Consider the following 26,801-nt stretch of genomic DNA (forward strand, 5'->3'; position numbering starts at 1 on the left):
TCCACTCTCTCCACTGGGCACTCGTTGATGATGGGGGTCTGGTAGTTCCTCTCCTGCTTAGTGCTGAAGTCCACTATCAGCTCCTTTGTCTTACTGACGTTTAGAAGGAGGTTGTTCCTCTGGCACCAGTTCTCCAGATTCCTAATCTCCTTCAGGTAGGCCGTCTCGTTGTTATCAGAGATCAGGCCCACCACGAGAGTGGTGGAGGCTGAGACATGTCCGCCCATCCTTACGGCCTGTGGTCTGCCAGTTAGGAAGTTGGAGATCCACTGACACATATGAGCTGAGTCCCAGATGCTCCAGCTTGGTGGTGAGTGTTGAGGGAATTATGGTGTTAAATGCAGAGCTGTAGTCTATGAAGAGCATTTTAACATAATTCCCCCTTCTAGTGTCCAAGTGAGTGAGTGATGTGTGGAGGAGATGAGAGATGGCATCGTCTGTGGAACGATTTGGACGGTAAGCGAACTGTAGTGGGTCCAGTGTGTCTGGTAGTGAAGAAATGATGAAGTCTCTGACCAGGCGTTCAAAGCACTTCATCACTACTGAGGTGAGGGCTACAGGGTGATAGTCATTGAGAGAAGCAGGGTGGGGTTTCTTCGGGACAGGAACAATGATGGACTCTTTGAAGCATGTGGGGATCACCGACTGAGATAAAGAGATGTTGAATATCTCAGTGAACACAGGAGCTAGCTGGTATGCGCAGTCTCTGAGGATACGACCTGGGATGCCGTCTGGTCCTGCTGCTTTCCTGGTGTTCACTCTTTTGAAGGCTCTCCTTACTTCATGCTCGGAGATGACGAGCACGTTTCCGGTGCTGGCAGTATGTTCCTGTCTGCAGCCGTTAGCGCCGCTAGCACTAGCATTGTTGGAGTCCTTAGCTGCAGCCTCGAAGCGAGCATAGAAAGTGTTCAGCTCGTCTGCCAGAGTCACGGCCGCGTTCGTCATACCGGTTGTTGGTGCTTTATAGTCTGTTAATCCACTCATCCTCCAGACAACACAAGACATAGACACCCAGGCTGAGTTCTTCCTCCACCTCTCCTGTATCTCTCCCACCTGCAGAGTGAGTTCCTGGAGAGAGGAGACCTCCTGCAAGATGTAACAGCCTCCCCCACCAGTCTTCCATACAAACGTTAATCATGCAAACACTTAACACAGCAACACTGAAAGCATTTGAGTGTAAATTTCATTCAAATCAAACTTTATACACAATTACAATAATGGAAAAAAGTCTAAATATTAAAACACTACAACCGCCGAAGAAACAAATAAAACCAATCACAATCAACATCAAAATATGATCATAGAAAAATAGAAGAAGAAGATGACAGCTCCAGCACCGCCCACGACCCTGAAAAGGAGATGTGGAAGCGAACGGATGGATGGAAAAATAGAAGAGACATATCATACAATTCATACACGTTCATGTGATATCTTTGGGTTCAAAAACCCAATAACCTTGAATCCTTCTTTTAAATTACATTTAAATTTCAGCTGGCAGCAAAGAAATGAATCACAAATTAACCACAATTAATCTGCAGCTTCATCAATGTGATGCTGAGTTTCTGACTGAAATTCAGTCTGAACATGTCTGACTCTGTGAAACAGTCAGAGTGTTTCTCTGACAGCAGGAGCCTCTTTACACTCAGCTTCACACAGACGATCAAGCAAACTTCTTCTTCTGTCATTTTTTTTTTCTTTTTTGTGTCCCGTTTGGATCTTTAGCCATCAGAATTGTTGTCTCAAGGCCAAGAAAGATGCCAAGCGGATTTATTTTACCAAGTGGATCATCATGGCCTTGCCATTTGATTGACCTTTATTATAATTATGTATTTATTTTATTTTCAGTTGTTACAAACGGGACAGACATGACTGGGGGATAGGACAGGGAGAAAGAATGAAAGAAAGAGAGGGAGAGAAAGAAAACCAAAAGGGAGAAGAGACGGTGAGAAGGGGGGGAAGAGAGAAAAAAAAACCAAAACTCCTGGGTCACCTGTATGGAGAAAAAAAACAGAAGAGAAAGCAAACAACAAAGAGCAACATAATAAGAAAAAAAAAGCACCATCACAATAAACTAGCTAGCAGTAGATATCAGTAGATACTAAATAATAAACGATATTGTGCAGCACGCAAGATAGACAGCGCACAATGTGCTTTGAGGCAGCAGCCAAGAAAGCTGTAGTCCGCGTCTGTGAATACCCGTGTGTACACCTGTGTGTATACCTGTGTGGATCAGCATGCTTGCATTCCAAAGGTTTCTCCATGTAACGATCTGCTAGAGGGTGTGGGGAGCCACAGCCCCGTCCTCCAGGGCATGAAGCAGGTATGGAGGAGACATCCAGAGGCCCCCAGAACACAAGAGACCAAGGAAGACCAACAGAGGGGCAGCTGCGCCACTGTCCCAGAAAGAGCTGAGGAGAGTCCCAGATGAGGGGTCACTCAGCAGCCGCGGAGCAGAAGCCAGGGGGAGTTGCAGTGACGCGCCCGTGAGCTCCGCCGGCAGCCAGCTGTGCCTGAGTGACCGAGCCCCAGGCTGAGAGGCCGGGGGCACCCCACCTCCGAAGTGGCCCGAGCGAGCCCCAGGCTCCAGGCCCCGATAAGCGGCCGCCAAGGAGTGAGCCGGTGTGTACCCAGACGCCCACCCCCAGACACAAAGAACTACCAACCCCTGAGGGGGTCCGCCACTGGCAGGGGAAGTGGTGGTGGGGGGAGATAGGCCTCCAAACCTTGGAGGGCCTGAGATGTCCCCAGAGAGGTGGCGTCTGATACCCAACCTGACATATAGACACAGACATACAGGCACACACAGACACAAACATCCATTCCCCCCCTCATGCTCTCATATGCACTCACTCCACAGTCAACCAACGTGGAGACAGACATAAAGAGACGCTGTATACACGATCACACTCCCCAAGCGTACTCTACTAACCGGGTCTAGGTACCCTTGCCCCTGGAGGGGGGAACTGCACCCAGACCCAGGTGGTGTTACCCTTTTCCCTGCAGTGGGGAGAGGCAGACCACCCCGACTCCGCAGCAGCAGGGAGGCCCCACACTCCAGACCGCAGTCGGACGGCCAACTCCTCCTAGCCCCCCCGCACCACCAGGCCGCAGAGAACGGGGGTGAGAGAAGACTCCAAACCTCCCTCCACCCGCTCATTGTAGTGTTGATGCATGTGTGTTCTAAGGTGCATTTAAAACCCAGGAGGGCATGGAGCTACCTGCCAGAGAGCAGCAGGTAAGCGCATAGTCCCTCCTGCTAGCCCTCAATGTCTACGTGTATTTAAAATTGAGAGGTGGGCAACGACGCCAGGGGTGAGGTGTACACCCTGATGGTAATTTGGACTCCGTGTATCGTGCCCACCCCCAAGATCCTATATGTATGTGTAATGAGAGTGTGAGTAATGTGAATGTCTAAGTTGTGGGATAAAATTGAGGCAGAGGCAGCCAGAAGGGGACAGAGGGGGGGGGGGGGGGTAGCCTCCTCTGCACCCTGGTGACATACCCCTACTCCAAGGCCCTGCATGTGTGGGTGGTTGTGGTGGAGCGGGAAGAGGGAGGCAGCTGGAGATGGGGAGGGAAGGAAGGGAGGGGCAGGTAACCCTTCCCTGGGGCCAGCTCCCCCGCTGACCCCAGTAGGCACCCACATACTCCGCGACCCGCCAGGGAAAGGGGACCCAGGCCCATCCAGAAACAGTCAGAGTGTTTCTCTATCAGCAGGAGCCTCTTTACACTCAGCTTCACACAGACGAGCTGAGGAACGATCAAGCAAACTTCTTCTTCTGTCATTTTTAACAGCAGCTTGCATCCAAAGATGTTGCACTACTGCCATCTCCTGGCTTTTACTCTTACTTCTCTTCCAGATCCTCAGATCCTCTTGATGACATCAGTATTTCTCAAAAATGAAAAACCACTCCTTTCACCTCATCAGGACTTAACTGATTAACCACTTTTTCAAACGTAAGTTTCATTTCACCACCAGTTCCCACCCTCAACACTCTCCTTTGACTTCTATACTTCAACTAATAACCACATGTTCAACCGTCTCCATAGCATTACACCATCACATAACCCAGTCGGATGTTTCCCCATCATAAAAAGAGAACCATTCAGAAAGCAGTGACCTGTTTGTATTCTCCTGCTGCCTATTTAACCCACTACTCCTCTTAACTTCTATTGTGTTTTGTACCCCATGTCTCCCTTTTGTTCCATTATCCCATGCCATTCTCCAGAAATTCTTACTTTGTGTCCAAACTATTCTTTTCCCTCAGATTTCAACAATGGTATCTGCACATCTATGTCTACTTTTTTAACAGCTGCTTTAGCCAACCTATCTGCTCTTTCATTACCCACAATACCTCGGTTGAGGGGGTCAGACCAGCACAGTCTCTTTCAGCACACATGGATATTTCATCAGTCTCATAGACGCTGAGAACAATTTGTGTATGAGACTAAAGAAACAGTCCACACATAATTGAACAAAAGGCCTCTAAAGTTCTGTGGTTGCCACATTTCCACATGACTGTTTAATTACAGCAAAAACCATCATTATAATTATCTTGATTGATATTGTAATCTTAGTTTTCAACACAATTGTTCATTAACTTAAACAATGTTACAAGATAAATATATATTCTTAGTGCTTATTTTCTGATTAGATTGTTTTATGTATTTTAATAAGAGAGGCCTTTATAAACCAATCGCAGTGTGTGTCTGGCAGGAAGTGAAGCAGGAAGTCTGAATATAGCTTGTGAGCTTGTGAGAGACGTTTCAAAATGAAAACAGAGGAATTAGAGAATGAAAGTGCAAAGTAATAGTAATGAAAATGATATTAAATAAATGTCTTAGTGTGTTAATACAGGTGCCCATGGACTTGCTCAACCTCCTGGAAGAATACAGCAGAAAAATGATAGATTAACAGAATTGGGACGAAAACAGGCTTTGGTTTAAAATGTCACAGCTTCACCTCTCATCCTGTCCTTATCCTGAGAAGAAGCTTAAAGGACAGTTAATCTCCTGATGAAGACAGAAGACAGACAGAACAACACCGTGGACTTGAAGAATTAACAGCAGGCAAAAAGACAGTGCACCTGACCTACAACACTGAAGGGTCCAGCAGCATGTATGTTGATGGAAACATGCGCTCTGAATTACAAGCTGGAAAGTGTACCAGTGACATGACTGTGTGAAACCACTGGATGGGACTGTCTGAGTTCATATTTGCCATGCTGGGAGTTAAGCGCCAAGAAAAGACTGAAAAGAGGAAGAGAGAATGAAGAGAGAAGAAGAAACAGCTGATTTGGGCCTGTGTTTGATTTGGGAGGCCACACAGGAAGTTGAGAGAAGAGGGGACGAGGACCGGTGAGAGGTGAAGGTTGGACGTGTTAAAGTGACAGCATAGGAAAGTTGGGTTGAACATTGAGGCTGAATTTGTGGGTTTAGAAACATCCAGAGCATCACAACAGAAAGGTAAAGAAAAAAAGTAAGAGAGATAAAGAAATAAATAAACTAATAATACATAAATGAATAGAAAAATAGAAAACACACATGTAGAAATTGTCACATGTGAAATTGTTTTTGGAGAGAATCAGAAGTGAGACAGTTTGAATCCACAGTTCAGCGCAAAGATGCAGGAATTAAATCTGATTATAAAAACACATCGAGGCAACGAAGACCAGCTTACACTCAATATTAATATGAATACACAACATACACGCAATGAAGACATGCTTACACTCATGAATGTGAATACATGACATAAATGCTGAATGGTGTAGATTTAACACACTTAAAGGCTGAAGCTGAGGAATAACTCAGGAAGCTGCAGGACAATAGAGTGACTGTTGTGACAAGGAAAAAGTGACTGGGAGGACCAACCAGGGATTAGAAGCTTAAAGCAGGTTTAAAATAGTGAATTAGAAGTGGTTTCCAGCTGATTGAGCAAAAGAAGTGACGACTGTAGAAATAAAAATAAAAGAATAATAATTGAATTATGCAGCAATGTTTTGAATATGCATTTCTGTTGTCAGGGCAACTTCTCGAGATGTGACTCAATATGCAAATTAGTTGAATGAGTGGGGACAGAAAAAAAAGAAAAACTCAAGTTTCCTGTCTGAGACATGAGTGAAGTTTGCATTGAGAGAAATATATCTGTGACTGTGTGAGAAGAACTGTTTGGTAAAATATATGATAGCAGCCGCAGGACAATTAAATAAAGTCTGTGACTAAGTGCAGTCGTGCAGATCTGGAGAAGAAGTTTATAATTTAGTGATGACACATTGTTATAAAGTGTTTAGAAAGGGCTTAATGGGAATATTACTGTTGGGCAAACTGTGCGGCTTTAACAAGATTTTCTGTGTATTTAGCAGGTGAAACTCTGTCAGCTGACTTCAGACTGTCAGGAAGCTGAAGAACCTGAGGCCAACCACTGAAACATGATGTGGGCAAAATGAACAGAGGGAGGGATTTTAAAGGTGAACATTTAGGACTTACTGCAAATGTTACTATGTCAAAGTTACTGTGACTCAAACAGAGGAAATTCTGATTTTCTTATTTCCACACCCAGCATGTTTTGGGTGTTATATGCTATTAAATACTTTTAAATAAATTAAAAAGTATTTAATAGCATATAACACCCAAAATATGCTTCGGTTCACATTTAACTCCAGAAAATCATCAATCAAAACATGGATATTACCTGACCACAGATTCGTGGTGACGTCACTGCTCTTTTAACTGTTTGGTGTCTTTGTTTGTTTGCTGGTTGTAGAAATGGTTTATATGAGCTTTGAGCTGAGAGTCAGAGGTTTCTGTGGACACTGCTCATGTCGGCACTTATATTTCTGACCTTTTCTTATAACCGATTAAACATGATCTCCTCCCTTTTGCCCCCATTTTTGGTGGTGTAGGTACAAATGATCAGGCATGACATTCTCATAATAAATAAGATACTGCAAATAATTATTTCTGCATTTGTGCGATTGAAGTGAATTGAAAATGTGTATGAAATGACACTGTTTTAAAGATTTGGCCTAAATAATTTTGGAGTGAATGAGTCTAAACATGATGACCTAACTAGTGATACCCTGTCACACACACACACACACACACACACACACACACACACACACACACACACACACACACAGCATGTTATGCCAGTTTCAGCTGAAACTATGTTTCAAACCATATTCCGGGTTTTTAGTTCACCATTTATGAGGCTTCAAGAAGAAAATAAAAGACAGATCTGAATGTTTGAAAATGTTTTGGAAAGATTCTGTAAAGATGAGATGAAAAATACTCAAAGGATAAATTTAATTGGTTTATTATTTAGATAAGTTGAAAAAAGTTAAACAAGTAAATGAAGAAACAAGGCAGAGGAGAGAAAAGCCCAACAATCCCCTCTGAGCAAGCAGTTGGCGACAGTGGGGAGGAAAAACTGCCTTTAAACGGGCAGGAACCTCCGGCAGAACCAGGCTCAGGAGGGGACAGTCAACGGCCGGGACTGGTTGGGGGGGTTAACAGAGGTGGAGCAAGACGAGGCTACATCAGTTGAGGAAGCAGTAGCGTCTCTCCTCCGGAACAAGTGGAACCATTTTTTCTTTTTTTTCATGCACTTTTCCACGAGCGCTTTTTTCTCCAGGATGAGATTTCTCAGCTCATCGATGGTTTCTGCGTTTTGTTCTTCAAGTTTCTCACATCTTTGTTCCACCTCTTCCAATGTTGCTTGTTGTTCTTCAAGCTTGTCTTTGAGTTGTTTGGATGTTGCCTCCTGTATCAGCTTGTCCTTGTGCATGTCTGCATTTCTCTGTTGGACCTCTTTGTGCTTGTCTTCTAACTGCTCGTTTCTTTTCTGGATTTCTTGGAGCGTGAGCTGCAGGTCTTCATGTATTTTGTCTTCTTGTTGTTTTTGCGCCTGCATTTGAGTGTTTTCACGCTTCAAGTTATTGAATTCCACCAAAATCCCCTTAACGAGCTCGGAGTTGTTTCTCGCTATCTGATCGATCCTTCTCTGCATCTGTGAGCAGCGTTTCTCCAGTTTGTCCTTTTCTTCTTCCACTTTAGTTGCTTTGTCCTCCAGCTGATTACAAAACTCTTGCAGTTTTAGATTTTTAGACTCAAAGTCCTGGACGACACGTTTTCCTTCTTTCAGTCTTTCCTGCTGTTGCTCTTTCTGTTGAAGAAGGTCTTTATTTTGGCGCAGTGTTTCATCCAGGCTTTCTTTCAGCATGCGGTATTTTTCCTGCATGCTCTTCAGTTCGTGCTGCATGTCTCGTTGCTTTTTGTCCTGCTCTTCCTTCTGTTGGAGGAATTCTTTCTTTTCTTCCACAGCTTCATGGAGCTGTCTTTGGAGGAGCCGATTTTTTCGGTCCATGTATTGGAGATCCCGTTGTATCTTATCAGTCATCGTTTTCTTGTCTTGGAGCTGGTTGGTCATTTCTTTTAGTTCTGCACTCTTTTGCCTGTTTTCTTTAATGAGGTGCACAATCTGCTCTCGGGTCTGAGCAAACTTGATTCCCCAGCCCTCATTAATAATTTTTATGTCCAGCTGGCGCTGTTGTCTTTCTTCCGGCTCTTTATTTTGGGCTTCCATTTGTCTACATTTGTCCTCCAGTTGAAGTTTCTCTTCTTCAATTTGTTGCATTTTTTTTCTGGAGAAGGTAGTTTTCCTTCCTACTCTCCTCTAATGCCCTTTGGAAGGATGAGGAGCCATTTGGGGAAATTGGCCGGCCACGCCAGGAAGGAGAGGCGGCGTAATCTTTTTGAATTGGTTGTTTTTTTCTTGGAAACATGTTGGAGTTTCTATACGATGACTTTGAAGAGCTTGTGGTGAACGTTTTGTAGGCTGCAAACACAGATGCTGCTGAAACGAACTAAAACTTGCTGTTTCTCACCCCTACTTAAGGAAAAACATCAAAGGACTTAAGATTCTTAAGATCTATGACATCATCACTCCCTAAGCCAATGAGATTGTCACAAGACATTTTGGAATGGGGTGTTTTTTTTTTAAACTGTTTTCAAACTTAACTTAAAATTTCAGTGTTTCCTGGTTGTGGACTATTGGTTAGTCCAGCCGATTAAGAAATTAATTGTCACAAACATCACTAATATTATATAACAGACGACAGAAAACAAGACAGTTTTTTTTCTACGCAATAGCGGTATAATAAAAGTTTTTTTAATTATCCTACTTTTTATAAAAGAGAACATTTATTAAAGATTATGTATTTGATTAAAAAACTCTGTTCATCTAAAGCAGGGGTCAGCAACCTTTAAGACCCAAAGAGCCAAAGAGCCATAATTGGCCTATCTGGGGTTGAAAGGCTCGATAAATGCACGGCGTTTCGCCGGGTACACCGGCTTCCGCGAGTGTGACGCTTATTTTGAGCGATGAAAAAATAACAAAATATAATTTTATTTGTATATTGCAAAATCACAATAATCTTCCAATTTAGAACTACAAGTTAAAAAAAAGAACTAACATAAATAAAATACACTTCAGCTAATTTATTTTCACAAACCACGCGGAGCCGCACTATAAGGACTAAAGAGCCGCAGGTTGCCGACCCCTGATCTAAAGGGTTTAACAAAAAGGGGGAGCTTCCTGCTGGAAATTGAAATGTCCCCATGTCCCCACTGGGCGATCGTGGCTCAAGAGTTAGGAGTTCGCCTTGTAATCGAGCCCCGGCTTGGACAGTCTCGGTCGTTGTGTCCTTGGGCAAGACACTTCACCCGTTGCCTACTGGTGGTGGTCAGAGGGCCTGGTGGCGCCCCAGGGTGGCTGTAGCTACATCACCAGTGCGTGAATGGGTGGATGACTGAACGTGGGTGCTTAACTAGTTAAAAAAAACAAACAAACATCTGTCTCTTATTTTTTATGTCACACAGGAAAGAAGCTTCAATGTCTGATGAGAAGACATTAATTTGTTGGTGTTTGTGGTGTTTGGTGCAGTTTTCTTGTTTTCTGGCTTGTTGTTTATTTACAGTGGAGATGAAGATCTCTAACAAGTTGATTTGTTCACATTTGCGCATTTTTAAGAGGAATGTGTTTTTTTGAGTTTGTACACTATATGCATGTAAGGCAACCGTTTCCTTTTTCTGTATTTTTGTGTGCTGCTCTTTTAACAAAAGGGGAACAAAAGACATTTAAATCGACCTCAGATGATTTGTTTAAATTTTTACAAGGTCTTACTGAGGTGATGCAAAGTGAAACATGCTTCTTTTTTGGTAATGTGCTGGAAAAGCTTGAAAATTGACCTTGAATGTGCTTAAAAAGCGCTTGAATTTGACCCTAAAAATGTGTATGAACCCTGCATATATTGCAGTATTTACATTTTATAGTAGGAATTTCATGGCAACAGCTAATCTTTATTTTGTTTACTGGGAAATGAAATGCTGCCAATTCACAAAGCTGTGCTTCAGCTGCACTTCCTGTTGTAGACTTGTGATGCACACAGGCTCTGTCCCAGCACTCAGCATGTTCTTCCTTATTTGCTCCACCAGGGGGAGCTCCTAAACTATGACATCTTGATAGGAGTGAACCAGGGAGAGGGGCTGAAGTTTGTGGATGACAGTGAGGACAACGACGGCATCTCAGCTGCGGCGTTCGACTACACCATCTCCAGCTTTGTTGACAACCTCTACGGCTACCCAGAGGGTGAGGACGCCACCTCTGTACACTGCCACTTTTTCAGTTATTCCATTTTACAGCCTCCTCTCACTTAACTGCATTTTGCAGCATCATCAGGTTTTGTCTTATTAGGAGCCGCGTTTGTTGATTTGTTCGTTTTTTTCTGTTTGCTGTATTCATTAAAATAAACGGATAATCGTCAAAATGACAAATGTGGACAATTATCAAAGCTTACATTACAATTCTGACAGCTTGAGTTCACATGAATTTTCAAAAGAATATCAAAACCTGTGAAAGTGCTTTAAGCGTTTAAAACATGCGAGTAAAGAATGGAATCAGTAACATGTGAGCCCAGTGAAGTGCATCAAACAAGACAAGCGTGCTAAAGAGAGCCACTCATCCACATCACGGCGTGTCTGCACCTTAACCTTTGAGGCTCTGTGGGCAGTAATGCTATCATCCCCCAGGTAGTGGGCTCCCAATCTCAGTGTCGGTGTTTCTGACAGATCGGCCTGCGAACCCCTCACAGCCGGACCACAGTCACAGTACAGACATGTTTGGATAATGCAGTCATGCTTCCTCTCTGCTGCCTGTCACTCCTTCTGTTATCTGAAAGACTTTTTTTCCTCTCTAGATTTCTCACTCGCTTCCTGGCTCTTGGTTCATCTCACCAACATTTGCTTTGGTTTCATATCTGTTGATCAGACCGATCTCTTAAAAAATGTCTTGCACTGCTGTTACTTTACTCTTAGCAGTTTTCACTTTTATCTTTCTTCCCCCTCCTTTTGTCCCCTCCTGTGCTTCTTCACCAGGCAAAGACATCCTGAGGGAGACCATTAAGTTCATGTACACAGACTGGGCGGACAGGGACAACGGCGACATGCGGCGGAAGACTCTGTTGGCCCTGTTTACGGACCACCAGTGGGTGGCACCAGCTGTGGCCACTGCCAAACTCCATGCTGAGTTTCAGTCCCCAGTTTACTTTTACACGTTCTACCACCACTGCCAAACCGAGACGCGGCCCGAGTGGGCCGACGCCGCGCACGGAGACGAGATACCTTACGTGTTCGGCGTACCGATGATCGGTGCCACGGACCTGTTCCCCTGCAACTTCTCCAAGAACGATGTGATGCTGAGCGCTGTGGTCATGACTTACTGGACTAACTTCGCAAAGACTGGGTAGGCCTCATGTCACAGTAGTGTAAACTGTACACGTTACTGTATGTTCTCTGACAGCCTTCTTGTCATCTTGAATACTTGAATCTGGGTTGCTAGTTTAATTCCCGTGTGGCTTTGAAGAATTGAACATACTGGTTCACCAAAAGCATCCAGATCCCAGAGCAGCCGGTTGGTCTTAGATAGTTTAAAGGTTGCACAGAGAATGGGCCTCCTGTCTGTATTCAGTGTATTGATTCCACATGTTACTTATAATGGAGACTGAATATAAGTTTGAACTGAAACGTTTAACCTTTATGCTCCACCAGGGACCCCAACCTGCCCGTCCCTCAGGACACCAAGTTCATTCATACCAAGCCCAACCGCTTCGAGGAGGTCATCTGGACCAAGTTCAACTGGAAGGACAAGCAGTACCTTCACATCGGTTTGAAACCTCGTGTCAGACACAACTACAGAGCTAACAAAGTGGCCTTTTGGCTGGAATTAGTCCCTCATCTTCACAGCCTGCACGACGTGCTCTTTCCCACCACTACGCGCTCCCCCGCAGGCCGTGACCCCGGCACCATGAGGCCCAGAAACAACGTTCCTCGAACCACTCGTCATCCTTACCCTACCTTCCCGTCAGATCCTGAGCCCGAGGGCTCAGAGCGCCCGCCCCAGGACCTCTTTCCCAGACACACCCGCGACTACTCCACCGAACTGAGCGTGACAGTTGCAGTTGGAGCGTCGCTCTTCTTCCTCAACATCCTGGCCTTCGCCGCCCTTTACTACAAGCGTGACAAGCAGCACGAGATGCGCCAGCACCGGCTGTCCCCTCAGCGGGGCGGCCCCGCCAACGACCTGGCTCACAGCCAGGAGGAGGAGATCATGTCCCTGCAGATGAAGGACTGGGAGCACGACGCTCACCACGACATGGAGCCCCTGCGACCCCACGACATCCTGCGGCCCGCCTGCCCTCCCGACTACACCCTGGCGCTGCGCCGCGCCCCCGACAACGTGCCGCTGATGAAGCCAAACACCATCACCGTGATCCCCAGCACCATCACCAGCATGCAGCCTCTTCACGCCTTCAACACATTCCCCTCCACCGGCCACAACAACACCCTGCCCCACCCCCACTCCACCACCAGGGTATAGTAGGGACAGGCCCGACACAGCGCCACCTAGGGACCAGGAACACTGGCTCTGCTTCCGCTCTGGAAGGGAGGCCTCTAGACGTGGGCCTTCGTTCTGTCCTCTTATTCTCTTCTTTCTCCAAAAGCAACTACACCTGCTGTGTCATGTGCTGTGAAACTTGGCAGCTCCCTCCACTGGTGGCATGTGGAGGTGCAACTGAAGTGTCCAGCAGCAGATGAGCAGTTTGGGGTGGGTGACTCAGATCTTTCAAAGATACTGTTTTCAAAGACGGTCTGCTGTTTCCAGGCTCAAGACCTCCAACATTTGTCAAAGGGACGAATGCTCTCTCGCTCCTCGCTGTTTTCTCTTTTTTACGTTGGCGTCATCTCTTTTTCCATCTCCTGTGTGTTATGTGCACATTATGCTTCTCTTTTCTACATCCGTGTTTTATTACTGCTCTCTTCCTCTCATTTGACACGCCTCCCTCCTGCTCTTCTCTAAAAATTCCCGATCTGCTGAGCAGTTTGGAGGGGGAGGCGTACACTAAACATATAACCATGAAACCACTGATATCTTTCATTCGACCAGCATTTTTAGGTGCCAAGTAAGTACTGCTGTGTTTCATTTCTCATCGAGGGAGAAGAAAAACCAAAGAAAAATAGAGTATCGCTATTTACCGTCAACTAACAGAGTTCTGTCATGTTCTCATGACAAAGTGCCAAACTGGCCTCAGTCGTGATTTTCTTTCTTCCATCTTCTCTTTTTTTGTTGTTTTGTTTGAAGCATTTGTTTAATTGTTGTTTTTTATTGTGTGGAAAGAATTTTTCTGAAAATATAGATATAGAGAAATGATATTATATATAGTTCTATATAAAATGTGTACAAAGGAGAAAGTATATAAAAGGGTTTTCTCAGTGGGGGATCTATGCATGAATTATTTTTAAAGACGCGGGGAAAAGGACACTGTACCTGTCGATGCACGTTTCCCAAAATCTAAACGAGTCATATCGCTCCATGTTTGCTACTTTTGGTTTTTGGTTTTCTCCCGCAGAGTAAGAGCATCGCAGGAGCATCGCAGGAGCATCGCAGGAGCATCGCAGGAGCTCCTGAAGTCAAACGACGCCTCCCAGCACTCATTTATTAAAACGGAGTCGATGCCAAAAGTCTTAAACGTTAGAATCAAAGCAACAGCTGTGAACTCAGTCATGGTGTCATGTGCAGCCTCCATCTTACTGTCACTACTTTTTCATTTTAGGGTACGTGAGGTAAAGCGTCCGTCGATGTAGCTTGATTGTACAAAATTATTTTTCTACGTTATTAACAAAACAGAGCAGAGACTGATGCTGCTCCTGTCTGACCCCCTTATGTCTGCCACATGTGTATTCTGACTTCATATCATCACTGCTCCCTCCCTCCTCCTCTCTCCATCCTACACCGCCTTTGTTATTTAACACCGACCCCCCCCAAACTGATAATCAGACAAATTCCCAAACAGCTGACTTCACTGTGTCGACACCGTTCCTGACTATTTCTGACCTCAGCTCAGCTCTGCTATTATCCTCACATTAAGGGTTCGTTCACCTGCCTGCAGATGATCTGTGAGCTCGTCGGTTGTAAATTAAACTCTAAGCACACTGAGGGTAACCGGGAGGCGTTCAGGGCCTGCAGTGCAGAGCTGCAACATGAAAAAAAGGGATGGGGGCTCAGATCTCCTGAACAGGGTGGAAACAACACGGTGGGTTTGTGCTGTTTGTGATTCCTGCTCCGTCACTCTGGTGGAGACCACTGCAGCTCAGCAGCGCTCCCTGCTGATCCTCTGATGAAGATGTCAACAGTATGTAAACTGAGCTGATGTGCTGCTGTTTGAGCCCACGTGGTAGCGTACGTCCAGTATGGGAGAACTTAGTCACCGGTGCTGTCTTTGCTTGTGCTCTAGCTTTAGCCTGTTTGATTGTTTGTTTTCTATTTTATTACTGCCTAAAAGGGGAGGTGGGGGAAACACATGCCTGACTTCTCCTGTCAGAGGTTTTGTAAGCTCAGTGGAAGGGAAACGTGCACAATGTAAATCATAAAACAACTGAGTGGGGCTGTGCTGCAGGTGGATCAGTGCTGTGGACAGTAGCTGTGGAAAAGAGACTGGACAAAGACTCTCAGCCTTAAATACAGGACAGAGGATGATCCGATCATCTTTCAGCTAACAGTGTCGAGCAGAAGGACGGCCGGCTGATGCGTCCGTACGAACCCTTTTGTACTCACTCCTGTGTATAAGGAGGTGGCGAGGGGTTGTGTAGTTAACCTCAGTGATAGGTTTGTAGCATAAACCTATTCGTTGAAACGTTAAGGACAATTTAATTACATAGCAAAGCAAGACACGAGTAGGCAAAGTTCTTCATGTTTCCCGTGCACGGGAGAGAACCGGACAAACGCCGTTCCTTCGCTTCACCCCAGTTGCTCTCGTCCGCTCCCCCGTAACACTGCTCTTTTATTGAGGTTACATGAATATACATATGACGTTCATTAACATATGACGTCTACATACAAACAAAGAGTACGTTGCCTGTGCGTGCATGCGTGCGTGTGTGTGTGTGTGTGTGTGTGTGTGTGTGGTGGGGGGGGTCAGAGTGTGACCCCATAAAGACTTCCCTAAACCTGCTGGTCTGGAAGTCCAGCAGTTCATCTAAACAAAAGGCACTTAGCCTAAATCAGATATAGATACATTTATCCTAAATGAACAGAGGGAGTGACTTTAAGTCTGATTTCAGACTATGTCAGTATTAGTTAAGCCAAGAGTCGGGCAAAAGCTTTATGACCCGGAAAGTTCTAATTCCCACAACATATTGTTGGATTAGTAAGCAAAACTTTTCTGTGATGAAGATTTTTGGGGTTGTTGTTTTAGTGATGGGTTCATTCTGTCAGTTAGGTTTGGCTTGTTTTCTTATTTCAATAGAGGGAGTTTTACTAAACATGGACATGTCGAGGAGCGGCTCATTATTTCTGTAACAGTGCACTTAGAGAAAACTGTCAGGTGTCGCCCCCTTTGGTGATGATGTTTTGTGCTCTGATGAGCTAATAATCAGCTCTCTTTTCCTCCTTCTTTGTTCTGAGCAGGCCTGCAAGATTGAATTAACAGCGCTGTAAAACATTGTTGTGAGAGCAAATATAAGGTGAGCTTTTCCAGATTACAATGGGCTGAGGAAAAGGTCACCTGTGGGAACCTGCGAGTTCCTGTCTAAAGGATTGCAGCGAGTCCATCCAGTCCAAGATCATAAAGAACTGTTTTTCTAAAAACAAAAGAAAGAACAAATAAATGAGCTCATATTGATGAGGGTGGAGACTCTGATGCTTTGTGCGTGAGGCTCCACTATCAGCAAGATCTAGTGTGAATGTGTGTGCATGATGTGTGTGACTGGACTGTGACTGGACTGACCATGTGGACTAAAGTGTTGACTGACTTGACACTGAGACAAAGACTGGACCAACGTTAGGATGAGTAGATGTTGACAAACAATTCACGACGCCGGTAAGAAAAGGGTGGATGCTTTGCTTTGCTTTTGGCAGGAGCAGGAGCACAAGAGAGAGAGGGAGACCGAAAGGCATCGGTTTGTCACATGGCATCGGTTTGTCACATGGCATCGGTTTGTCACATGGCATCGGTCTGTTAGGTTTTGGGATGAGAACGTGTTGGATGGTTACCTGTCTTGGTCTGGTGGAGGTCTCTTCCCATAAGAAGACTGATGACTTTTTCATTAACACTGAAGTGTTTCTTTCTTCTCTCCCCTCAGATGACTTCACACTATAACCAAGGACACCTCATAGGGGATCATCTGATTGTGGCTTCTCTAATAATCTTTCTAATAGTAATATTGTTCACTGTTATGTTACAGAGTGAAGTGAGATTAGTGCTGTAAAACTTCCATAACACTGAACAGATGCCACCACAGATATGTTGAAATCTCAGTCAAAACTAGCAAAAACAAATGAAATCCATGAATCAGAAATGCTGATTGTTGAACAGATAATTCAGTCTGTGCATGAGGAGGATCCACTTTAGACTAAACTACATACAGAAACACAGGAACCAGGGCACAGTGTAAATCCAGGAGCTCTGTGTGCAACAGCTGACCTGTATGAACACAAAACACTGATTGAAGTCCACGTTGATGCTTTCTGTCTGTTTAACTTTTACATTTGAAGCAACACATTTTACTTCAAACACACAGATCAGGTAGAAAACTGTGGATTAGAAAACAAATTCATCAAGAAGGTCCTGAAGCAAGAAGTTCATCATTGCATAGAGTAAGAAAAAGGACATGAATCATCCCACGGGTCTGTGCAGTCGTTATATTATCATCAGCTAAATCATGTCTGCATACTGTGTGTGTGTGTGTGTGTGTGTGTGTGTGTGTGTGTGTGTGTGTGTTGCTTTTTTAAATCTTCTACTTAGAGTTCAAACTTGGATAGTGATAAAAACATTGCACTGCTTCATTTAATATCTAATTGAACACATCTGTGGTTGAATTTGAATCTTAAATGTTTTGATTTCAAAGATGTGGTTCTGATATGAAGGAAAGAAAGTAAATTGTTGCCATGGATACAGTGAGACAGACGCCTCAGACCCTTATTTTTTATTTCTTTGACTTTTTATTTTATTGATTTATTTCTTTATTTTTACATTTTAAAAAGTGTATTTGTCTGAATGAACTAATCCCCATTTCCCATGCTTTGTATCACTGGTCATACTGGGAACAGCCATAGAAAATGTTTGTAAAGAAGAAATCTTAAACATGAGCAGATTCTCAGGCGATTTCTGTTTCCTAACCATTGTTTCAGTGCACACGTCCCATCACTACATGTGTGTTAAAGATTTCTTTGGGATCAAAATCATCCACTGACAGTTATCAGTACAAACAGGATGCAAAAATCCAAAGTTCAGACTTCAGAGTTACTAAAACAGAGATCTGAGGAAAACTGGTTCTTCACACGACGTTTCATGTGTGAACAGTAGAGGTGGTTTCATTTTCACATGTAGGTGTTGCAGTGAGGATTGCAGGGAGACATTTGCTGAATAGCTGCAGCTCTGCTCCTGTAGACTGCCTCTGAATGTGTGTGTGGTGATAAAGTCACTTTAATTAAATGTCACCTGTCAGGGAAAACTTTGTGTTGACTGAAGAAAGTTCACTTCTCTTTCATTGCAGCTCCACTCTTATTTTTGATGCACTCATTTGTTTCATAAATGATTTCAATGATTTTGCCACAGCTCTGCATTGTCAGGTCGGAGCATGTGTGCTTTTGATGAAATGCTGATATGATGACGCTTGATTGGGGAAAGATTTCCACAGGTGGTGTTGTTGGTCTCCTTCTTCCAGTTTTCTTGTTGCTGCCTCTCTCCTCGCCTCAGTTGCTGCAGCTGTATCATGTATGTTGTTATGTTACATACAAAGAGGAATTTGTGACATTAAAGAGTAAAGATTCTTCTAATTGTTTTCATCTCATCTCCTACTGCTTTAGTCTGCGTGGACAATATATGAGTAAATCATTACCAAGCCAGATTATATTTGGAATATTTCAAACAGAGGACATTACAGTGAAATCTGCTTTCAATGTGACATTTACTTTGATCCTTTAAGACACAGTTTATACATCAGACAAGCTGTTTGCAGAGCGATTAAATGTTTGATATTGTTGTTAAAGTTGTACAGATGAGCGTTAATCACCAACAGCTTCATTCATGTGGATGAACTGGACGGTTCCAGGGAAACTATCAGGATCACACGCCTCCAGTGGTCACTGTGAGTAACTACAACTCTGCACATACAATAATTAAGATGAAGAAATGTTTTTATTGTAGAAAGATGAACCAAATGTAGTTTGACTCTCTGACAAACGATGGCAAGATAAAAGTAGTTTGTTAAAAAAGACACAAAAATGGTAACAATGCAAACAAATACAAACAACAGCATATCCTGATATGAGGCTCACAGATCAGGATCAGTACAATACGTAGCAACCGACATTGATGTTGCCATGGTGACCGCTGCTATATATAGTGTTTCTGTTACCTCACTTGTCTTAAACATCAACGCTGGCTGTTTTTCATTTTACTAATGAGTTCACTCTCTTCCCTCACTTTCGTCTCTTCCTCGTGTTTGAGCTCCTCTCAGAGAGGATTTAAGAAAGAGCTTTGATGATGGCTGTAGCTCAGGAGACAGAGCAAGGCATCTAATGATCAGAAGGTTGGTGGTTCAATCCCTGACTGCTCCAGCTGGCACACAAAGTATCCTTGAGCAAGACACTAACCCTCTCCGATGCATCCATCAGAGTATGAACGTGTTAAACAAGAATCAGTCCATTCACCATGGAAATATCAAAGTAGAAAGTGATGGCAGTTATGATTGGCTGCACAGCTGGATCACATGACCAGGTGAGTGGTACAAATAACAGGAAGCTTCTCTTGTGGCTTTAATAATCATTTGAATTGATAACTTGTGATTTACAGACTGTTCTTTATCTTTTCATTGTCGTCTGAAACACAGAAAAATATCAATGTTGGAAAATATGACATTTATATCTAGTTTCTACAGGATGGTTTAATTCTCCAAAGGCCACCACAGACATGACAAAGTTATTTCATCATTATAATGCACAAAAACAAAAAGCAGGATGAGCCCTGCTGCTCACCAAACTTGTGTTGAATAATAATTTGTGAATCATTTAGTTTAAAACATCAACTGACTGAATCCATGAATCTCATCATGTGTTTCTGAGTGAAAGACACAGACATGAACAGACTGAACTGTTTCTCTAACAGGTAAGACTAACTACAAAGAGTCAATTCATACCTAAGTGTGCCAAAAAAGTCTGAAATACCCTTCATGAAACCAGTCGATGGATCCCAGAACCCAAATCCAGGATAAAGAGGTTCAGTGAATAAGGTGTGGAAGGTGTGGAGGTGGATCAGAGAGTCAGAGGAGACTCTGTAGAAGGACAGAGTGCCAGCAGGACAGTCCACACACACTGCTACTCTGTTAGAGACAGAGGAGGAGGAGGAGGAGGAGGAGGAGGAGATGGGTGTTTCTCTGTTATTGTGCCACACAGAGGAATAATGATTAGAGCAGCAAAGACTCCAGGACTGATCATTTCCACCAAACACACACTCATCACTCCTTCCTTTCCTTTTGATTCCTCTGTAACTCACTGATATCCGAGCCCTCCTCGTCCACTCGACCTCCCAGTAACAGCGACCAGTCAGACCATCTCTACACAGCAGCTGTTCACAAACATCAAATCTGTCTGGATGATCAGGATGTGACTGAAGCTCCTCCACATGTGTCACCTTCCTGTTGTTGTCAGACAGCTGGAGCTTTGTGTTCACTGTGTTTGTGTCGATTGTGAGTTGACAGGAATCTAAGTTCAAAATACTTATTAAATACATACATCATTGATTTAATGCCAAATAATTTCATTTCCAACATTTACAATAAATTAATTAAAAATTTAATGATTTTTAAATAAATGTAATTAATCAATTAATAACACATTTAATTAATTATTTAAGAATCTATTTATTTAATTCATTTGGGCCCTTCTAGCCCTGCAGCTGTGCATGTGCTCACATATCCACTGGTATGTGTCCTACAGGTATTCTCACAGCAGTGCTGCTGAACATTAAATGACCAGCAGCTGTCAGTTCTTCATAATAAGCAGTTAAACTTTGTGTGATCTGCCTTTGGGTGAAGCAACAAAGCCGGAAAAATTGGACACATTCACAGAGCTTTACCACACCATCACTAGACAACAATGGAATTATTTTAACTAAAAACAAATAATCAGAAAGTCTTCTGCCTGGTCTCGTACCTCTGTGTTTCTGTAACATGAATAATGAGCTGAAATTCTCCTCACGACACCACCGATCAGCTCGAAGGGCCCTCGAGTTTACCTGCATGCATCCTGTTGACCTGTCAGCTGTTTAACACCTGCTGCTTATTCAGCAAACACGCCCACATTACCTGGTGACAGTCACAGTTTAATGCGGGCCGCTGTTTGTCAATATAAAATAGTTTAGTTCCAATATTGTGCACATAATTTGCAAATGCACCATATTTTACAGACCATGAGGCTCACTGGATTATAAGGCGCATTAAGCGAAACAAAAATGTCGCATGAGTCAAACTTTACTCAGCTCATTCTTCTTGCTTCCTCCACTTCCGTACCATTGATTCATTCATGTTTAATTCTCTCACAGCTGCTTTATTCCCATGTTGGGAAGGGCGATGGACACTAAGATAACTACAGAATACTTTATAAGTGAACCTGATGCTTTAATCAGGATTTGGGCTATTTGCATTTAAATTAAATCAGTAATATAGTTCTGCCACTTATCTGCTCTAATGACTGGAAATCTGATATCCAGTCACCAGCACAGCTCACTCACTTACAGTCACTGACTTCACTGTTTTTGCTCCTGAGCAAATCAGTTTGTTTTAGATTAAAGTTGTTTCATAACTGCATCATTTTACTGAAGTTTAATGTGTCAGCGGAGCACATGTGGAACTGAACCATTCGCTTGTCTTAATTATCTGATGTTTATATGTGTTACACTTTTTTAATCTTTAATTTTAAATTGAAACTAACATTTAAAAACATTTGGTACAATGTGGAAAGAGGAAGAGTATTTCCAGCAGGAGCAGAAACGTCTGACTCAGCATGACGATGCTGTTGGTGGATACTGAAGAGCTCAGCCTGTCAAGACAGGATTAGGTTATCGTTTTCAAAAATGTTTATTCAATTATATTCTGAGGCCAGTTATCTGGTATAATCTTTGGAAGTCTATTAAAATAAAAATAAAATCAGATGTGTGGTCTTTTGGTTGTTTTTGTTTTGTTCAATAAGCAGATGTTGGTGTTTCAGCAATGCAGTAACTTAAGTTTAAAAGGCTTGTTAGAAACTATGAAACACATCATACAGACTTGTGGACATTAGAAGACGACTAATAATCATCATGAATAAGACTAAAGGCAGGAAGGTGTCCTTTATAACTAATAATATTAATAACTAATAATATTAATATCATAGTCTGTCTGCAGCTGAGACAATACAAACTCAAACTGTGGGGAGAAGATTATATCACTTCAGTTTAAATTGACCTTAAGCGCCACATTTTCACAGACTTCTTTATTTACAGCATTTTTTACGTGCTGTATAGATTATACAGTTAGGTCCATAAATATCTGGACAGAGAGAACTTAGTTTCTGATTTTGGTTCTGTACATACACTAAAATCTATTTTAAATGCAACAACTCAGATGTGTTTGAAGTGCAGACTTTCAGCTTTAATTCAGGGGGTTGAACAAAGAGATGCAGAAGAATGTGAGGAACTAAAGCATGTTTAACACAATCCCTTCATTTCAGGGGAAATGTGGAGGAAAAATTAGAAAAATTAAATAACTTAATTAAATTAATTAAATCATAAGATTGTCAGCTGATAACCAGCTTCATGCGACCGCTTATCCTGGTCCCAGTGTTAGGGTCAGTGAATCCAGTTAACAGAAAGATATCCTGGATATACTTGACTGACTTTTTAGACTCAAGATTAATAATCATAATAAAAATTATAGTCTAACATCCAGAAATCTGCACGATGTGTTTCATTATGTCTAACAAGCCTTGTACAGTTAAAGCTAACAGTTACTACATGCATCAGTACATTTCTATATTTTTATATCTATAAAAAGAAATCTGACACTTGCCAGACTTTATCAAAGCTGTGAGCATCACAGCAGATGCCTTTGTGTCAAAGTAGCTGAGGATCAAACAGAAAAACATGAAGGTTTTCCTGGCCTGGGATTTTATACAAATATTCTGCAGTACATCAAAAAGCAAAGAAAACCATTAATGAACATATGAACATTACCTGATGCTGCTGACGTGAAGCAGAGCAAAGTTACAGAGGTTTGATTACAGACACAGCTGAGCGTTTTGCAATTTTGCATCATTTTAAAAAGTTTAAATTTGTTCAGTGTTGAACGGCAGAAACGAGGCTTTGTTTTCAGAAGTAAGTAAAAGAAAAAAAAACAGCGGCCGACAGGCTGTAAGAACGGTAGACTTGTGCGTAACAAGCAAGCGAATAATGCAGAAAACAGGAAACTGTTCTTGAAGTACAGAGAGAGAGAGAGAGAGAGAGAGAGAGCTGTGCATGAAGTGTGATTTTATCCTGGTGGCAGCAAAACAATCAGAGGGAATTCATGACGATGTTTATGTGAAGCGTAGTTTGGAGCTTATTTTGCTGCTGGTTTACTCAATATTGTTTGGAGAGACATCAAACCTGCAGCTTCAGAATCAGCTCAAAAAGGGCGTAAACACAAAGCGCGGAGCCGCCGCAACATCAGAATCAGCGAGCTGTCGGCTTTCAGCTCGTGTCCGTGCAGTCAGGTGAGAAAGTCACATCTCACTGATTCTGATGCGTCGGCGGCTCCGCGCTTTGTGTTTACGTCTTTGTGCAGAATCCGTGTTCCTGCTCTCATTTACTGTTTTAGCTGTTTGGTGGTTGTTGAAACTTTGGGAGGTGTAACCTGAGATTCTGGCGTTTTGGCCAAAATAAATTTATATTAAAAAATCGATTCAGGATTTTAATGAATCGATGTCACGTTATCCAAGCCAGAATCGATTTTAATCGATAAATCGATAATCAAAACCACCCCTGATGCATATACACGGGTCACACTGCTTATTGAAACCCCCCAAAGATCAGATCTTAATCAGACAGGTTTCTGTTTTCAAAGTTTAGACTTTGCTTCTATTGGACTTTTTATCAGTAACACGTGCTCACTTTCTGCAGGAACAGTTGAAACTAACATAAACAAATAACTCCAGAGCTGATAGTCAGCAGGGGGTTTACAAGTTGTGTGCCGCGTTGTCGGCGGTATAAGCTCGACCACTTGCAAGGTGAGCTGGCAGACATCACTGAACTCATCAGAGATGATCAGGTTCATTTTGACAAAGTGAGCAGATATTTAACCTCCTAGGACCTGGCGTCCACATATGTAGACATCACATTTTGGGTTGTTTAGACCAAAATACTACATTTTGCTCTACAAGGGCCTGATATCCACTCACAAGGATGTTATACTGCCACTGTGCTATCGAAATTTTAGACAAATATCCTCATATGTGGCTCTCATTTTTCTCAGAAACAAAAATTTGGTAAAAAGATAAAAATAAAAATCTGGTAATTCTTTGTTTTTACATTCATCAGGTCCCAATCAGCCCAAATATCAAAGAGAAATTAAAAATGAATGCCACGGAGGAGTTTGGGTCTTAGGAGGTTAAAGATTGTGCCACTACATTCTTGTCTAGAAGATATTAAAGTGTATTTGGTGACACACAAAAGGGTAAAGTTAAAGTATAGTTTGGGTCCACACATGTCCAAACCCTGGTGTGTAGGCCTACTTAGTTTTGAGGAATTGTCATGGGACCGGGGTCTGGGTGACCCAGGGCCTGTAAGAAGTTATGGACATGTGTGTTTTTGGTGCTGCTGTCTCCTGTTTCCATGTTTGTGTATCTAGGTGTGTGTGTGAGTGTGTCAGCCAGGAGCCTGGCCACACCTGCGGAGGAGAATTACTCACACCTGCAGCTGATCAAGCCTCGTCAGAGGAGCTACTTAGGAGTGTGGTGGAGCTGTCTCCGATGCTGGATCATTGCGTAACTTCACGTTAGTCTCTTGGCGAGTTAGTTAAGGTTAGTCTGCCGCATTGTGGTGTTGCTGACGGCTGCCTCTTTGTTATTCCCCAGGAGGAGTGTGGAGACGAGAGGGCAGCGAGCACGGGGTGCTCAGACACTGAGGAGCGGAGACAAAGAACACTAACACTGGCAAGAGGACATGTCAGAGTCGGGAACGCACTGGGGATTTATTGTTGTTTGGATTATTTTGCATCACTGTAAATAAACGCACTGACCTCATCAAAGAGTCCAGCATTTGGGTCGTCCTTCCCCTCATCATAGTCTGCCACGCAGGCCGTGACAGAAAAGCCCACTAAAAGAACGCCCACCAGACCAAAGCAATGGTTTTGACTTGATCAGCATTAACCCCGCCCCCTGACTTTGATGGGTGAAGCTGACAAATAAAATGTATTTATGAACAGCGATGCAGGGCCAGGAGTAGCAACGTGAATTAAATAAATACATCATTAAATAATTCATTAAATGTGTCAGTAAAATAATCAAAATAGAAAACAAACCAATAATTGATTAAATATGTAATTAACTAATTTGAATTGTATATAAACAAATATTGAAAAATTTTAAATGAAATTAATGGATAATTCATTATTAATATATATCTTTAATTGATTATGTAGATTTTTTAAATTAATTACTGAAATAGTTCATTCATTAGTGATGCATTTATTTAATGCAACCATAAAATTATTGCTAGTTTAAGTAAAATCAATTTAAGACATCAATATTAAAGGTTAACTTATGATAATGAATACATGCAACTATAACTGATGACATAAAAATGAGGATTTCTTAAGCTGAAGCCAAAGTGCTGACTCATTTGTCATGTTACTCTCAAATGTTTTCCCTAATAACAAGAACATAATTACACTTTAGCCACAAGAGGGCAGCAGCATTAATACAAGTCACATGTATATAAAGGTACAGTGATTATATTACAGTGATTTTGACAAAAACAAAACAGTTGATGGCAGTGTGTTTTTCCATGACAGAATAATTACGCACACCCCACTTTGCAGTTATTTATTTGTAAAAAATGTTTGGAATCATGTATGATTTCCGTTCCACTTTGTGTTGGTCTTTCACGTGGAATTCCAATAAAACTGATTCATGTTTGTGCTGTAATGTGACAAAATGTGGGAAAGTTCAAGGGGGCCAACACTCGGACCGGCGGCCGCCTCGGGTCTCTGCTCCTCCCGCCTCCCCTTTCCCTCATCCACCTGCTGCCTCTGTGGAAGCTCCGCCATAGCCACCACCAAACAACTGACTTATTTCTACACATCGACCAGCATCCGGCCAATCCACCACCTTCCATCGTTTATACCGTTACAAAAAAAAAAAAAATCATAAAAAAACATCATTGGCCCAGAAAAACGAAAAATCACCATCAGTATGCCCGATGGCCAGTCCAGCTATGGTCGTGCCATCAGTTAACCCTTCGCTTGCCAGCTGTGACACGCGTGCCCAGGGTTGCCGACCCCTGCTCTAAAGCATCTGATTTGGATTCCTGAGATCAAATATATTTTCCTTTGGCTTTGTTTTCTTCACATTTGTGGCTTTAATGTAGTGTTACATCCTGTTTGTTTGCTTCCCTCTGTATACATGTCCAGATTCACTGTTATGTTTCTATTCTTACATTGCTGTGTGATCACTGTTCCCTCTGCTGACTGATGTGACCTTTTGTATCTCACACTGATACTTGTCATATTTGTATCTGCGCCTAAAAGATAAAAAGTTTTCCATGCTAAAACACAGCTCCACCTCCTGCAGTTCTCCCTCTGAACCACTAGATGTCTCTGTTATCTAAATGAAGACGTGCAGCACAGCAACCACAGCAGCGCTCAGATCACACGTGTCCTGTTATTATGTATAAAAGCATGAAACAGGTGAGACAGGTGGGATCAATATTAATGTTGTGGAAATATATGAAAAAGCAACAGAAGAGTGAAAACATTTCCTGTTTCTAGAAAGATCTTTCAGCTCACAGCTGCTCACAGACTGTATTTACAAGTGACAAACTGCAACTCTACAGTACATCTACAGTATATATCAAATATATTCTGTATTCAAATCTATTGAGTGATGTTTGAAAGTCTTTCCAGGTGAGTTTGATCCAGGAGGGTCTGAAGCCAGAGTCAGACAGAGACTG

At 42.7% G+C, this 26,801-nt stretch overlaps 2 protein-coding genes across 2 annotated transcripts in view; one reads left to right on the forward strand and one right to left on the reverse strand.

Annotated features, from left to right (window-relative positions):
* LOC309700493 (uncharacterized protein) overlaps positions 1-26,801 on the reverse strand; it is a 2,098,293-nt gene that overhangs the window by 949,573 nt on the left and 1,121,919 nt on the right. The gene's annotated exons all lie outside the window — the stretch shown is intronic.
* LOC309697519 (neuroligin-2-like) lies at positions 8,788-13,071 on the forward strand (the record flags this gene model as incomplete). The annotated part of the gene is made up of 4 exons (XM_082519465.1): positions 8,788-8,826; positions 10,501-10,654; positions 11,440-11,806; positions 12,112-13,071. 4 exons carry the CDS (start codon positions 8,788-8,790, stop codon positions 12,938-12,940), a joined length of 1,389 nt encoding a protein of 462 aa, XP_082375591.1. The 3' UTR covers positions 12,941-13,071.

Source organism: Aulonocara stuartgranti (genome assembly GCF_965226115.1).
Source record: "Aulonocara stuartgranti genome assembly, chromosome: 3".
In the NCBI taxonomy this organism is placed as follows: domain Eukaryota; kingdom Metazoa; phylum Chordata; class Actinopteri; order Cichliformes; family Cichlidae; genus Aulonocara; species Aulonocara stuartgranti.